General features: G+C 47.9%; 5 protein-coding genes across 5 annotated transcripts; 1 reads left to right on the forward strand and 4 right to left on the reverse strand.

The window, feature by feature from the left end:
• Positions 1-2,520: 2,520 nt before the first annotated feature.
• On the reverse strand, positions 2,521-3,175 carry GGI43DRAFT_383649 (uncharacterized protein; the record flags this gene model as incomplete). Its single annotated transcript, XM_083203415.1, has 3 exons — positions 2,521-2,677; positions 2,765-2,927; positions 2,974-3,175. 3 exons carry the CDS (start codon positions 3,173-3,175, stop codon positions 2,521-2,523), a joined length of 522 nt encoding a protein of 173 aa, XP_083061005.1.
• Positions 3,176-4,542: 1,367 nt separating this feature from the next.
• On the reverse strand, positions 4,543-5,920 carry GGI43DRAFT_374380 (nicotinamide-nucleotide adenylyltransferase). Its single transcript, XM_083202587.1, has one exon. The coding sequence runs from the start codon at positions 5,827-5,829 to the stop codon at positions 4,885-4,887; it is 945 nt and encodes a 314-aa protein (XP_083061006.1). The 5' UTR covers positions 5,830-5,920; the 3' UTR covers positions 4,543-4,884.
• Positions 5,921-5,991: 71 nt separating this feature from the next.
• GGI43DRAFT_404592 (tethering complex subunit PEP5) lies at positions 5,992-9,609 on the reverse strand. The gene is made up of 7 exons (XM_083205943.1): positions 9,484-9,609; positions 9,123-9,371; positions 8,941-9,060; positions 8,243-8,884; positions 7,953-8,186; positions 7,561-7,896; positions 5,992-7,499 (listed from the first exon to the last, which is right to left on the reverse strand). The coding sequence occupies exons 1-7, from the start codon at positions 9,493-9,495 to the stop codon at positions 6,156-6,158; spliced, it is 2,937 nt and encodes a 978-aa protein (XP_083061007.1). The 5' UTR covers positions 9,496-9,609; the 3' UTR covers positions 5,992-6,155.
• A 377-nt stretch (positions 9,610-9,986) lies between these two features.
• Positions 9,987-11,822, reverse strand: GGI43DRAFT_374447 (uncharacterized protein). Its single transcript, XM_083202588.1, has 2 exons — positions 11,480-11,822; positions 9,987-11,346 (listed from the first exon to the last, which is right to left on the reverse strand). Exons 1-2 carry the CDS (start codon positions 11,511-11,513, stop codon positions 10,253-10,255), a joined length of 1,128 nt encoding a protein of 375 aa, XP_083061008.1. The 5' UTR covers positions 11,514-11,822; the 3' UTR covers positions 9,987-10,252.
• A 403-nt stretch (positions 11,823-12,225) lies between these two features.
• GGI43DRAFT_374494 (uncharacterized protein) lies at positions 12,226-15,288 on the forward strand. The gene is made up of 3 exons (XM_083202590.1): positions 12,226-12,587; positions 12,644-14,860; positions 14,928-15,288. The coding sequence occupies exons 1-3, from the start codon at positions 12,356-12,358 to the stop codon at positions 15,140-15,142; spliced, it is 2,664 nt and encodes an 887-aa protein (XP_083061009.1). The 5' UTR covers positions 12,226-12,355; the 3' UTR covers positions 15,143-15,288.
• Positions 15,289-15,319: the final 31 nt, after the last annotated feature.

Here is a 15,319-nt window from a genome sequence, read left to right on the forward strand (position 1 = left end):
CTGGCATAAGTAGGGACAATGACAACAACATCTCCAAGACGGATATCATGCCTTTTGCTGAGTGCGCCGCCACCAATACCGACCATCAGGCATACCCTAACGTTAGGAAAAGTATGCATTATATCCTTTGCCGCCATTGCTGCAGCTGCCACGCCATTATCCCATCGTGGCAGAACTGCTATAACGACGTTGTGATTTCCAATTCTACCCAGCGTATAGTAGTTTTCATCGCTTCGGTGGACCCATTTTGGCCCTTCGTGCTCTTCGTCGAGAAATTCTTGCGCGGCAGCGTACTCGATTTCGAGAGCGCTGATCCACCCAATAGTGTAGTTATCAGGATCCGACATGATCTTTGTCTCTGATAACTAGATGATGGTGGCAAAGAAGAATCTTGGCTATATGTAAATCGATGATATTTATCAAACTATTCAGGTCATTTTATATCTATCTTAAGCAGAAGGTTCAGCCTTGTCCATTCCGTTTGATTTCAAGATTGGGCAGTAATATGGTTAATCAACGTCATTTATGAGAGGGTTAACAACGCAGCACCTATGCAGCCAGATTTATGCGCGTAGTTGTATGCGTGTAGCTGTGTGTTAAAGGCGGAATTGCGAGCACATGGAAATATAATAAACGAATAGGCAATACCTAATAGGGTTTAATGAAACAGACAATATATATAGCTTAATCCCTATGTGGCGCTTCGTTTGTTTATAATACGCCCGTATTGGGCAGTAAAGATTCCTAACATTCCGGTTGGTTGGTTACATTACATGACCATAACCTAGCTAAATGCTTATCATAGAGAATATTAGGTAGAATTGCCAAGAACCACAGTATTCGGAATGCGGGGAAGTGGCTGGCCAAACCCAGCTTAATATATACGCACAGCCTTGAATATGCTTGACATTTACGTGTACCGATATTATTTGTCTCTCTGACTGGCTGCCTAATACTGGGTCAAAGAGTGAAGCTGCCCAAGCAATGGACAGACCAAAGTATGAGATTTTTCATTGTCGGTGGGAATTTCGTCAAGGTAGGTGATTCTATCAACTATCAACTAAGAGTCGCCATTGCGAACATCTATTTCTTGCCCCTTTCTGAAGCTATTTGATTCCCAGACTATAAGCCAGGTTTCACTCAGCAAGCTCAGAGCAAAGGCATTCCTTCAAGGCTAAAATCACAATACTTTATTTTCCAGTACCCAAAAGGCTCAGGCTTTCACCTTAGTAATACAGCCAGGCTCATAAAATTTACAGGCGGATAAGTCATGGAGCCATCTCAGCCGAGTCAAAATTTGAGCCAACAGTTCTCCAGCCACTGGCAAGCTAGTACGGCAGACAGCAACCTTACGCTACATGGCTTTCGGCGATTCAAGACCACACATTTGCTGAATCTGCGATTTCTTGAAGCCGAGATTGCTGAAATAGATCATCTTATGTTTCAACTTGGGTACAGCTTAAACGTGGAGCCATCCTCAACTGACAGGCTGGGACTGAAGCATGGTAAAAGAGATGAAACAACTTCCTTCTGTTGACCAAGCCCTCTCAAAGAGGCTTATACACAAACTCCGTCAGTTGCTAAAGGGTTACGGTATATATATAAGTTCTGACTCTTTATTATAATTACTAATCTTGGATTAGATGAGGCACTAATTGCTTTTAATAACATCATGTCTATGGATACCTTTGCGCTCCTTGATGACGAGAAGCAATGCAGCCTTAGAACAGACCTTAGCCTGTATGAAATGTACAACACAAGACTGTTAAGGGTAGATCAAGTGTCTCGAAACCGACAGGATCCTTTACAGCGATCTATTCATCGACTTTTTAGTTGGTATCGATACTCGAGGATCTCCAAATCATCCCAAAATAATACTGAAGGCAATGGCTCTTTCGGCGTTAATCAACAATGGTCTTCCCAAAATACTGCACTTATTTCTGATGTTATCTCCCGAATCATCATGGGGATAGTTTTAGTCGCTTTTTTAATTGCTCCCCTCGCTGCTCTATCATACGAACCGCGGAAGAGCATCCAAATCGTCATCATTTCGACTTGTGTTGTGGCATTTGCATGTCTTTTATCGGTAACGCTGAGGTCATCCAATTTAGAGATGATGGTCGTTTCTGCTGCATATGCTGCGATAATCTCCGTATTTATTTCTAATAGTCCAGTATCTAATTAGTCTATTGATGAATAGGCCTACTTCTCCAGATATACTATTTAATGAATGGCGATAGCGGGTGGTGGGATCTGATATGGTCATTGGAGTAGAGTGGTGGGGGATTAATATTTTATATAATCACGAAATTGATACGCTTTTCTGGAGCAATGGACGCCAAATCAGGGAGAAAGGGGGCTACAGCTTACAGCTTTATAAGAGATTGCATCTTGAACAACTTAGTGGCAATTCTGCCACAGTCAGTGGTAACTTAGCACACATCATCTTAATCATTATAGATTAGTTCTAGATTGAGGCCCTTGCCAAGTACCAGCACTCACTCTCGGTTATACTCTTCCTTAAGTGCTTATCTTCTGGCCCATGAACTGTGCCATGTCTTCCACTGCATCGCCTGGCATTCCAAGGCCATTAAGAGCATGACATAAGGATGTCACTATCGGTGTAAACTCCATATCAGACTTAATAGCTGGGTTAGACTGGTTAGGTATACTCCCACTGAGGCCCAAGCGTACAATTTATACGGCTGCTGGTAGCAGGAGGCGGTTTGAGTCGCCCGCCAGCTTTTAGGCCAGCATTTCTTACCAATCTCCCTCCATCATATTTATCATATCATCTGCGGCATCACGTTCTTCGCATTCTTCGTCATCGTCGTACCATCCACTGAGCTCAGGAACATAGTGATAGTGTGGGTTGGATCGACGAGCTGCATAGCGACGATCTTCTTCCTCTGCCTCTGCCTCTACCTCTGTGTCCCTTAGCTTGAATTGTCCTCCCTCCTGTGGCCCACGTACTTTGCACTTCTATCTCTTCAACGTTCTCTTTTATCTCTTCAAGGCTCCACTTGCGTTTCAGAGACGCGTTCGGTATGCGGTACAGAAAGATAAATTCGTTGGTCGCATATGCATAGACAATGTCTGAATTGATGATCTGCTGCGCTAAAAACATACGTAGTAGCTGGTAGCTCCGCTGTATCGATCTCGTGGATATAGACATTGCCTATCGCATTCTCACGGTGCTACGCCCACTTACAAGCGTGCTGCTTGGAGCTAAAGACCGATAGGAGGTAGCTTAGTTCTGGGCAATACCAGTTGAGATTATTTTTAACCACCTGCTTCAGACTCGACTTCTTATAGAATTTGCGGCTTGCTGTCTGATGTAACAAGGTCTCCGGTGAAGGGTCTCGTCTCGATTATGAATTGGAGTGAGTTACCCTCCACAAAGTTTCCGGAAGAGGGATTCATCTGCAAGTACTAAGATCAAAGATTGCAGCCATGGCTTTTGGAAGTGACTGAATAGGTGGGCAGTATGGCAGGAGACGACCTCAGTGATAATGGGCATGGAAGGGCAAGAGTAGGCTGAGGTTAAGCCGATATTGTATTGATCTTGGTACATTGTCATGATATGTACCTCCGTATTCTCGTGGAAGAAATCGGTTATTTGCTACTGACTCATCCAAGGACCTTTAAGCTAACTGAGATTCCATTCCCAGTCTTCCACTTTCCCAGCCTGATGAAAAAAAAAAAAAAAAAAAAAAAAAAAGTTCCAGCTTGATACAAAAGTATCTTACGTCTACTGCAAAACACCACTCGAATCTCTTCCTCACCATTAGGGCAAGCCCCAACCAGCAATGAAAAGATAGAAAAAGACACGCCTGTCAGACGTCCATCGACACCCACCCTACCAGTGCGCCCGAAGGCATGACCACGGATAGGGTCGAGATCATCAAGAGAAAAAAACAGCTCTCTATACAGCAGAAGCACAAGGCAACTACCGCCATCCTTGCGGACAGGGCGAGAGGACCAAAAAAATTCACTCTTGGGTATCGAGGATATACAATCATCAACCAGGGTGGATTCGATGGCTCTTTTGGGAACCAAAGCAAGAGACAAATACTATAGAAATGATTCTCCTGTTGAAGTTGTTAGCCATCTTGTTGAATCCTGATTGCCGTTGTTTTTCTGAAGCTGCAGTGACGGGAAAATCACTGTAGAGCCACAGTTAGGGGTACACATACTGAAGTATTGTCGACGTAAAGAAGAAAAGAAAAAAAAAATCAAAGCACGGCGGGCGAAGCAGACCTTTATACTTACTGTGGTGGGGCGCTCTGACCGCCCAAAACTTTTTTTTTTTTTCTGCCACAAACAAAAAATGCAGCGGACCCACCACTTTCACTTAGCTCGTGGCTTTCAATCTCCGTTATCAAGCTTATCTGGCCAAGGTGACAGGGGTGCACCGCAAAAAAATGAGTCGCGAGAGCCTCTTGGATGAACTAGTGATGAGAAGTGCCGAGATGCACAGTTGCCATGAAAAAAATTTCTGCGTTTTGCACTGATTGATGTTGAGATATCACGTAACAGTAATTGAATAACCTTGCTCTTTTGTGGTTCCCGAAAATTTTCATCGGAGAATCGTTACGCTAGTGATAAGCATGTTGTTTGTTGTGTTTGCCTCTATCAACAACTTTGATATGGCATCAAAATTTGCTTGTGATACTACCAACCTCATTTAAAAAAAGCCAATCTCAATATCCCTTCCACCACCATCAAATTGCACAAATGCATTCGAAATATTTATCTCAAAAGGCATCCTCAAATTTGATAATCATCATTCATGATTCATTTCCCGTTTAAACGGCTGTAAACACGTAAAATCTCGTCTATCTACTCAGTTTCAGGGTAGGCGATATAAACGCTTCAACACCATCACTCTCTATACAACACTTCCTCATCAATCCACCTCAACACCTCCCCATCAACCATCTCCTCCAACGATTTCCCGTCTCCATTCTTCACCAACTCCCTCACCTTTGAACTACTCACGCCACTCCCCTTCTTGCCCTCCACCAAATCCACCCTCCCAGCCCATTCAGCATCGCCCCCAACCTCATCCAACTTGCCTTCTCCCAACCCTTTCACGTACTCTATCTGCTCACTCTCACCACCCCACTCATCATCCGTCCTCATCGTGACCCGTAGTCTCGCCCTGTCGAAAAACGGCCCGAGCGCCGCCCTCATGCCACCCTCCGACCCGGACATCGTCTCCGTGTTGTAGTACTTCGGGTTGAATATCCGAATCACCGTATCAAAGCCCGCTAGGAAAATCTGCTCCGGCTCTGGGCTTCCCGCAGAGGCGTAGAACCCGCTCTCGGCAATGACTCTCGCCTTATCGTGGAAATACGGCATCTTCGTGACGGCAAGGTCAATCTCCGGCCCGTTGTTGAGGCCCTCCTCATTGGCAAAGCTCTTCAACAGCTCATGCCCGAAGCCTTCCATCATCCCCAGCCGCGTCGGGAAACTCGCCGGCTTGGGCGCCTTATCTGCGTTATTCACAGATAACAACAGCATCAACCTTGCTGCCCCACCTTCTGAAGATGATGAAGAAGCCCACTTCAGAGCCGACTTTGCCATCTCGGCATGTGCTCGGGTCGGTGGATTGAAGCTTGAATCTAGAACCACTAATCTCTGCTGCAGCTTTGAAGTTGATGGTCGTGAAACCGGCTCTTTGCTACCGCTGTGATGGGGCAGCGTGCACAGGATGCGAAAGACATCTGGCGATGAGTGAAATGACGAGAGCGAACGAGAGAATAAATCGACCAGCTGCTTCGGATTTGGACGCATGGTTGGTGGATTTGCCTCTGAATCAGTCATGGCGCTGCGCTGAAATGAGACACGAAAGGAATTGATAGTCGTGATAATAGCAGGGAAGTATTAAATGGCTTATACGTAGCATCGATCTGATCAGAAGGGCATGAGACGCGGGGCATTTTCGGCACGTCAACCGCAAAACTGACTAAGAAGAGAATAAGCATCTTGGGCCACAACAAAATCATTCTATTCTGACTTGGACGTCACAATTACTATCAAACAGTCTAGCTAGATATATATATATCCCAAAATTGTGGAAAAGGATAAAAGAGCAAAATAAAAGGTAAACCACCGTCTCATCGCCTGCGCCCGCCCATGGAATGTAAAAATCAAGAAGCTTGCTCTGAACCCTGCGCATCCATGACTCCTCGTGAGAACCACTCAGAAATGGTCGCGAATCGGTCGGTGCTATTCTCCAGGTCTGCCTTAAATATCTCGTGCCGCCCTGCCCGCTCCCTTTGACCCTCTCTCATCTTGCGAATCACCTCGTTCTCACCGGCGCACTTCGGACACTCAATCTCATCATCCTCACCACCGCCGCGTAGACACCGTTGATGGAAGCTGTGCTTGCACATAAAATGCACAGCTGGGAGGTCCAATCCCTGGCCGCAGTCGGAGCACCGTGTGGCCTGGAAAACAGCAGGCTTTGAACCCAGGTCCTCCAACTCGCTTCGTCTCTTTTCAGTATCGGTACGCAGTGTAGATATTCTATGACGGTTTTGAGCAATCTCCTTGCGCTCGCGCGTGATTGTTTCGCGAAGATATGGCTTAATCATTCCCATCGTAGCTACGCCACCCCCAGAATTTTGCCCGACAAGAGTCTGAACGACCTGAAGCGGGGCCATGAGCCCATCTTTGTCAATCTTTGCCAGGATGGCTGCCAACTCGTCAGGCCCAGCCTCTTCTAGCACCCGAGGATCTGAAGTCAGATATGACAAGGCTGCTGGGTAAAGCTGCGGTTCCTCTGGGCCGTACTTCCTCAGTGCCTTTAGTGCACCGCGGGTGTCCTTTGCCGAGGTATAGGATCTGAATATGTCAGACAACAGCCCAGCTTGCTCCTTCACTAAAACGGTACCGTCTTGGAAGTTGGATAAATGCGATAACAAGAGCACATTTGAGCTCTCCATAGGCACATGCTCTCCCTCGATCAGTTTCTTCGCCTTTGCTTCCCACTCTTCCTTATGTAGACTTCCCTTCTTTTCGTTGGACTTGTGCAAGTACATCTCAAACAGGGTAGTGTACAGATCGCTGCTATGAGCGGTTCTCAGTTTTTCTTCCTCCAGACATGCCTCCAAAAAGGTGATGAATTCATCAGGATGGTCAATAAAGGATGAAAATGCCGTTCGGGGCGGTGGGGGGTTGTATTTGGGTATAGGGATATCGTCTTCGTCAGGTACAATGGTATTTTCGTTTGGCTTTGCGCTACCTGGTGTGCCTGTAGCAGGGCTGATGTATGAAGGCAGGACGAGAAGGTTTGTGAGATTCTGCATAGCATTAGCAGCTCCAGTAGTGAATCCTGTACTTGAAGTGGCTGTCCCAGAGACTTCAACGGGCAGTACCACTGTCCGCCGTGGTCGGTAGTTGCGAGTATAGTAATCCACAAAGAGCTTGGTAGCATCCTTGGGGCAATGCTCTATGAGGACTCTGGCATATTTTTGCATGCATGGATACGCCTAGACAAGTTAGTATATCAACCAGCTGGCGGATAAGCAAGAGTCAAGGGCGGTTGCTTACAATAGCAGGATCCTGATGCCATATATAATCCAGCGCCTCATCGTAGCTCTTCGAGTCCTCGATCAGGATATCCACAACAAGCTCAGTCTCACCATGCTTTTTGGCAAGAAAGGCGGCTTGCTGGTAGTAGCCACCCTGGCGGCACATGGTAATGGCTGTGTCCAGATCAAACTTCAAGTCTCCCGGAGCCATAATAAACTCTTCCAACTTCTTGATATCCTTTAATTTGGCATAGCAGTTGAGCAAGAGTGTTGTGTGATCGGATGTTGCTTTTCCACGGTGATGCAGTTTTTCCAAGTACAAGATGAGATTGTGTATTCTTTGTGTATCCAGAAACTGGTCTCGTTAGCAGCGAACAGGTATAAATAAGACAGAATATCTGAGTTCCTCACCTTTCTGATAACCTGAGAGGGTTCAGTTGCATCAATCGCTCGAATATACTGGTTCATCGCTCCGTCATAGTCTGACTTTTGGTACAAGTGATCGCCGAATTTACGGTAGATTAGACTCTGCTGCTCGTTGTTCATCCCTGAGTTCTGAGCCAGCTCGATTGCAAGAGGATACATGTTGCGCTGATAGAGCATCTCAAGACGCTGCTGAAGTGGCTTCTCATGATATCGGAAAATCTGCGTGGTATCCAGTTAGGATTGTGGTTGTGCATTGAGCATTTGAAAATGCATACCTTTCCTTCCTCTGTAATTGTGAACAAATCTCCCCATAACTCAACGATAAATCGGACCGGAGAGATGAGTGTCTCTGTATGACCGATTACTCGAAGATCCGCTTCCAGGAGAACAAAGGTCCACGCATTAAATAGACCATCTGCTGTCGCTGAACCGAATCTCCTCCGCAAAGCTTCGGGATCGCGGCTGCTGCTGACTGACGATGGGCCTGCAACCGCAAAGTAGTCCTTGTGGATGGATATAAGCCGCTTGGGAGACTCGTATGCCCGAGGGGCTCCGCGACCATCGAGCCTGTATGTATAAAGGGCATCATCCCTGGCGACGATAATGTCCCCGGTCCCAGGATCGACCGTCATGCAGCCTGCGGCGCAGCCTGAGTCTTCGATGGTTTTCGGCGGTGAACCCTGACCCCTCTTGGAAAGCGCGAGCTGCAATATCCTTGACGTCGTGGAGATGAAGAGGGTTGTTGAACTTTCTTGGGTTGCCAATTGAACACCAGTCACAGGTTCTTCCGATTCGTAGACGATCCGTTGCTTTGTTCCCAAATCGTGGACAAGGTCTCCTCGAATGACGGTCACAGCGCCGTTCGCAAAGCCCACGGCGATTTGGGTAAGGTCGTCGAGCGCAGTAAACGCTGATATCTTGACGCAAAAATCAGTAAGCCCCTAGAAATTCCTGGAATGTCTCGACGACTTACGGGAAACTGCCTCCTCCCGTTATTGATCGTCAAAGTGCTCAGGCAGGTCGGCATGTTTGTCTTCTTAACCAACTTGTCCAACGCCCATGCCTTTAGGATTGGTTCACTACTCATGTCTTCCTACTCAACCGTCAGCAACGAAAGAGCTTCCACTGCAGTGCTAGGAACTTCTCAAAGCTCACCGCAACCGTCACCAGCAAGCTCGTCCCCTCCACTTGACGCATATGCGTGATCCGCGCCTCATGCGCCTGAAACTTCCTGATCACCTTCCATCCCTTGCCAATGATGCTAACGTATCCATCGCTCGAGCCGAGAAACAGGCTGTCGGAGCCTTCGCAGATGCTGGCGATATCATTGCCTTCGAAGAGATCGCGGGTTTCATCGTCAGGCAGCGCTACCTGTGAGACGTCGAAGAAGTCAAACGACTTCCACTGTAGGCACGGGCGTTAGCGGTCGAGAGAACATTTACAAAGCACAGTTCACTTTCAACAGGGGAGAATGGATGCTGGAGGAGTAGACCAATGCTGGTGCTGGTTCACGTACTGAGATGGCCATCTTGTCGCCTTGGAGAGGCGGTGGTTGGAGAGTCGCAGTAGCGCTTCAGCGCACGATGACGATGGCGGGACAGAGCGGGCTGTTGGAGCTACGCCGAAGCTCAGGCCAGGCAACTTGTTAGGCTAGTTAGCGCCACAGTGGCTCATGCTAGGTACGACTGAGTGCCTAACCAGCAACAGCCAATTCTTTGTTAGGCATTCACTCTATTTCACAGGAAAATATGTAAATAATATCAATAATAAAAATTTCACTGTAAAATATAATTTCATTCTTGAGCAGGAAATCAATCTCAGATTATACGCCTGTGTCAAATCTTGTTGCCAGTGACCTCTCTACAAAGCCGATAATAAGATGGTAAGACGGCTACCAGATATATATCTTCCATCGCTATAATAGGATCCCGCTGGTTGGGCTTTAAAAAGCCTGATCTTCCCTTCTTCTCTTTGCATAGCACGAAAAAAAAAAACACAAAGCAAATTTAATACTGCTCGCAACTTCCCGTAGGCTAAAGGGTATCACGTTTGTCACATCTTTGAAGTCTCTACCCCCCCGGCTGAAAGAGAAAGGAAAAAAAAAAAAGAGTTAAGAAAGGGGGCAAAGAGAGTGGAAGAAAAGAAAGAAAAAGAAAAGAGATAAAAGAAAAGAAAACCCAAACCCAGCCACGCATATTAGCCTGTCTAATCGAATACGGACAGCACTTCCTCCGAAACGCCTGGTAATAAAGCAAACTGAAGAAATTGGTAGTTGAAAAGCAAATTTAGTCCTCCTTGGAATCTGGTGTTAGCGGGATATCCTCTTGGTTCTCGGTAAGGCTCTTCTTAGCAGGTACCTCTCGGGGGCTGGCGAGTGCAACGCTGCCGCTCACACTGTCGGGTCGGTTGTGTCCCAGGCGGCCACTTCTAACGCTTGCACCGTCGCCCTGCTTGGTATAAATACTGTTACGCTCGCTTGGAATGGCTGGCGCCACACCCGTTGCAGAGTATATGCTGTTTCGCTCTGCTCCTAGCCTGGAGGCATTGTGAATGCCGGATGGATCGATATTGGCACTGAGAACACTCAGCGGTAGACTTTCACGACTGCCGCCCCAGAGTGACGAGGGCGCGAGGGCCCGTACAGACGCATCGGTATCCATCGACCGACGACGGCCTCGCTTGCTCGACGAGGCTAGAGTCAAGATGGATGCATTGTCTGTAAGAAGGTTATTGGCCGTAGCTGTAGTGTACGTCGTCAGGTGGTTTGGCGGGATGAGATGCGATGGTATAGCCGATGCCGGTGAAGTCGTAGGGAACGGCTGGCTGAATTGAATCGACTGGGTGATACTGTGAGTTGGCGCTACCGGAGCTTGCCCATGGGGAGCAAAGGATTGAATAGTAGTCAATGTTGTAGCGAGTGATCTGACTGATGGAGAAGGGCTCGAAAATGTGCTATCGCCGCCTCTTCTGGACTCGTGCCCCCCATTAACTGTCCTGCTCGTTCCTGTTACAGAGCTCGGCGCGTGGCTCGGCGCGATGATGGATCGAGGTGGATCAGTTTCGGTCTCGGTCGATATGGTCATTGTCAGGCTCCTCCCTCCCGAAGTCGGTGGTGCATATCCATCTGCCGAGAAGCGAGTGGGCTGATCAATTGTCGAAAGGCTGCAGTCGGTGCGGCCGGTAGCAAACGAGTACGAGCTTTGTCCATTGGGATGATTGCTACTAACGTGGCCGGATTGAGGATATGGGTTGTTGAGCTTGGGACCACGCTTTATTCTAATGTGTCGCTTCTGTCGCTCGCCATCGGACGACGACTTGAAATTGGTGAGCTTTTTGACCCATGTTGAAAATGGTCTTCTCCTTTGTTGTACTTGGCGATCTATCGATGGTTAGTTTTTTGAACGAATGCCGCTGAGAACCCAACAAGGGATGCTGCTTGGGCTGAAACGCCCTAGTATTTTACGCGAGGCAGGCAACGACGAAGACAGCGGCGAAAAGCAAGGAGACAGTACCGTGAGCCTCTGAGATAAAATCGGTAGTCGCCATCAAGGGCGAACGAGTGGGAATGCCGCGGGTGCGGCTCGAAGGGAGTAACGGATTTGGAGTTGGCGCGATGGCGACACCGTCAGGCTGAGATGGAGATTAAAGATGGAGATTAAAGAAGGGGGAGAGGGGCCTTGGACAAAGGCTAAGACTCGCAGAATCGGCTACTGGGACGATGGTCTCTCAGTCGTCCAACGGCGGGATCAAAGGAGCGTGGCGTGCGGAAATAAGATGCGAGGGAGAAGCGTAGATGGCAGATCGCGAAGAGGTTGAAGCCCGTCCAACCATCCTGATGGTGCAACGCTAGAAGCAATAGCGTTGCTTGAGCATCATTTCGGCATTCAAAGGGCAGGGGTCCATCACGTGATGAGCCGGGATCACATGAAGGAAGTGAAGCAGTCGCTGACGATGACGAAATGCTGCGTCTAATTTGGGAGAAAGAGGGTCTCAGCCTTTCGCATCTGCTGTTGAGCTAGACAACGCCATGCTCGGTTGAGGTGCCTACGACACACGCCTGACGATAGCTCTACATCAAGTGGGCTCCTCTTATTGAGAACTACAGCAATAGAGTTCTGCGAGTACATCCACCTCCCCGCGTTTGTCTGTGCTTCCGGAGTACTCCTCCCGCAGTAGACCCTGACTCGAAGTGGCGCTTGGATTTGGTCGATGATCCATGCCCGAAATGGTGGCAAGCTAATCTTACATAAACCCTGGATCCATTTTCACGTCACGATACCCCGTAGATCAGCTTTCAGCTCGCCAACGTCGCGAGCTTGTTCAAACGTCCGTTTCGGCTTTGGTTTCGACTAGCACAGGCTGCTACTTGTAATGAAGCATCATGTGCCATGTCCATCAGGCTACTCCCAGAGGATGTCGTTGGTAAAATCAGATCCTCATCGACCATCACATCGCTGAATGGTGTTGTCTGCGGTCTGCTTAAGAATTCGCTTGACGCTGGTGCCACCAAGATCAATATCTATGTCGAGTATGAGCGAGGGAATTGTACCGTAGAAGACAATGGAGTGGGCATTGTCCCCGGAGATTTTTCAGAGGATGGAGGGCTTGGGAAGTCTTATTGTATGAAGACTAAAATCTGCGGCTTACTGAGTGGATACTAATTTTTTTGTGTAAAGACTCTTCCAAATTTCCGACTCAGCAAGGACTGCATGGCAGGCAGGGAACATTTTTGGCTTCATTGAGCACTCTGTCCTTGCTTACAGTGACATCTCACCATCAACGCCATAACTCGCACAACTCCCTGTCGATTCACCACGGCAAGCTCTTGAAGAGACAGACACAATCTCCCGGAGAAAGATTTGATGTATTTGACCATGGTACGCGGGTTGCAGTTAATGACTTATTTGGCTCGCTTCCTGTTCGCGTTAAACACCGTGCCACTCTCTTTGCAGACCGACCTGGGCTTGACAAGGAATGGGGGCGCCTAGTTCACGATGTTGTCGGTTTACTTGTGGCTTGGTCTTCCGGAGTCACTGTGTTCTTGTGTGAAATCAAGGGACAGCGCGAGCTGCGTTTAAAGCCACCAGAAAATGCGAGTATGGTTCCTAGGGCCCTACGGTACTTTGTACAAGCTTCGTTGGCAGATTCTGGCAAAATGGAGTCGTGGGTGCCGGTATCAGCGACCGCTGGCCACGTTGCTATCAAGGGCTGCATTTCTTTAACCCCCGTGGCAACACGCCGATCTCAATTCATGAGCATAGGCATACTGCCAATCTCAAACGAGTATGGTAGCAACGTTCTTTACGAAGAAGTAAACAAAATGTTCAAAAGTTCAGACTTTGGGATAGCTGAGGGCAAAGAAGGGGAGTCTGGTGACTGGGTTGGTCCAAATCCCCAGAAGAAGACCAAAGGAGCAGACAGATGGCCTATGTTTTACTTTCGCATCACGCTCAAAGGAATCGAAGATGTTTTTGATGTAAACGATATTTCTAGCCACTCGCACGGAGGCCTTCAAAAGATTATCGATTTGCTGAGAGCTATGACTTATAGCTTTCTGAAGAAACATCACATGCGTCCGCAAAAGGTCCAGCTATCTTCAGACAAGTCTGTATTTTCGACCGCGCCGCATCGCAGCTCTAAAACGTCCAAAGGTCACAAGGCTCCATCAATTGCGGCTTCAATACCTCCATCTTCGCAAGCTTTACTGTCAGATTCCTCATCCCTATCAGACAGCCCTTTTGACGGCTGGAGTAGGATGAAGGTTGGCCCACGAACAGAAAGTAAGCCAGCAGAGAAGGCGACCCGGCGTGAACCTGCTCTGACGCCTTCGGAGACTGTCGCAACGGAGAGGCTAGTTGGAGAAGGTGGAAAGCTGCTCCGCAAGCCTTTTGATATCCCAGATTCGCCTAGCCCAGAAGCTGAGAGCACGTATTCTAGTGAAACTGATAGTGAGAACATCTGCGAAAATGTCCCCCTTTCACTTGCTGAGCGTCCTAAGAGGACAGCAGAAGAATCGCTGAGCGAAACGGCTAAGCGGTTGAAAGTGAATGATTCAGATACGACGGGCGGAATATCAGAAGAGAAGGAGGAGATGGGAGGGAGAGAAGAACCAAGCGAATGGCTGAAAGATGTTCTCAAGTCGTGGCGCAACCCGGTCTTTGAGCCAACCCAATCTCTTGTACCGCGTATCAATGATGAAGCACCTGTACAAGTACGTGAGACAATGCTGGTTCACGGCTTGCATCGATGTCGGAATGATGGCAAAGGAGGGGTCAAATTCGAAGCTGCGTCCATTGGCATAGAAGGCCGCGTATCTCGAACAGCTCTAGAAGGAGCAGAGGTCATTGCACAGGTCGACAAGAAATTCATCATGCTAAAACTCCCGCTTCGGGACATGAAGGATGCGCCAAAACCAGGCAGCTCTTGCGCCCTGGTGATGCTGGATCAACATGCTGCTGATGAAAGGTGTCGTCTAGAAGATCTCATGACGGAATATTTCAGGGAAGACGCTTCCAGTGGGATTCTCAGAGCAGTCATTGAGTCTCTGGAGCGACCACTGATATTTGAAACTTCGGAGCGCGAATATGGCTTATTACAGCGGTATCAAGGGCACCTCGAAGCATGGGGTATCATGTACAGGACAACGCAACAAGCGGCGGAATATACGGTTACAGTTACGGCTCTGCCTCCGAGCATTTTGGAGCGCTGTCGTGGTGAACCACGACTTTTAGTGGATTTAATACGCAAAGAGATATGGAAGCTCCATGACGAAGGCATCATTCCTTCACGGCCGCGCAGTGCTGGAAACGGGACATTGAATCAATCTTTAACGGCGGACTTTCATGGCTGCCCGAGGGGTATCCTCGAGTTGTTACACTCGAGGGCCTGTCGAAGTAAGCTCCTCTTCTTTTCTTGTACTATATGCAGCGGCTTTAGTCGCTTTGCTAACAATTTTTACAGGTGCTATAATGTTCAATGATGTTTTATCAGCTGGAGAGTGCGAGCATCTTGTGCAACGACTTGCGCGATGCGCATTTCCTTTCCAATGCGCACATGGACGACCAAGCTTGGTGCCTCTGGTAGATTTAGGATCAGCGTGTCGTATTCGAGCGTGGGATGAGCGTAGAGACGCGAAGAAGGATTTGAAAGTATGGAAGAGGTGGATTGAAACATAGCATAAGAGGAGCGTGTAATGATTTTTGCGTGAAAGCACGTTTGTCACAAATTATGGTAACGCCATAGATGTTGCTGCTGGGCGAATATGGGTTATTGTAATGTATTCGTATATGTGACATATATATATTTATATATTTTATGTATAGTACATAGTATATCATATCCAGATATAAAAA

The sequence above is a fragment of the Trichoderma evansii genome, assembly GCF_050947405.1.
Source record: "Trichoderma evansii strain SZMC 28006 chromosome Unknown GGI43scaffold_9, whole genome shotgun sequence".
Lineage (NCBI taxonomy): Eukaryota > Fungi > Ascomycota > Sordariomycetes > Hypocreales > Hypocreaceae > Trichoderma > Trichoderma evansii.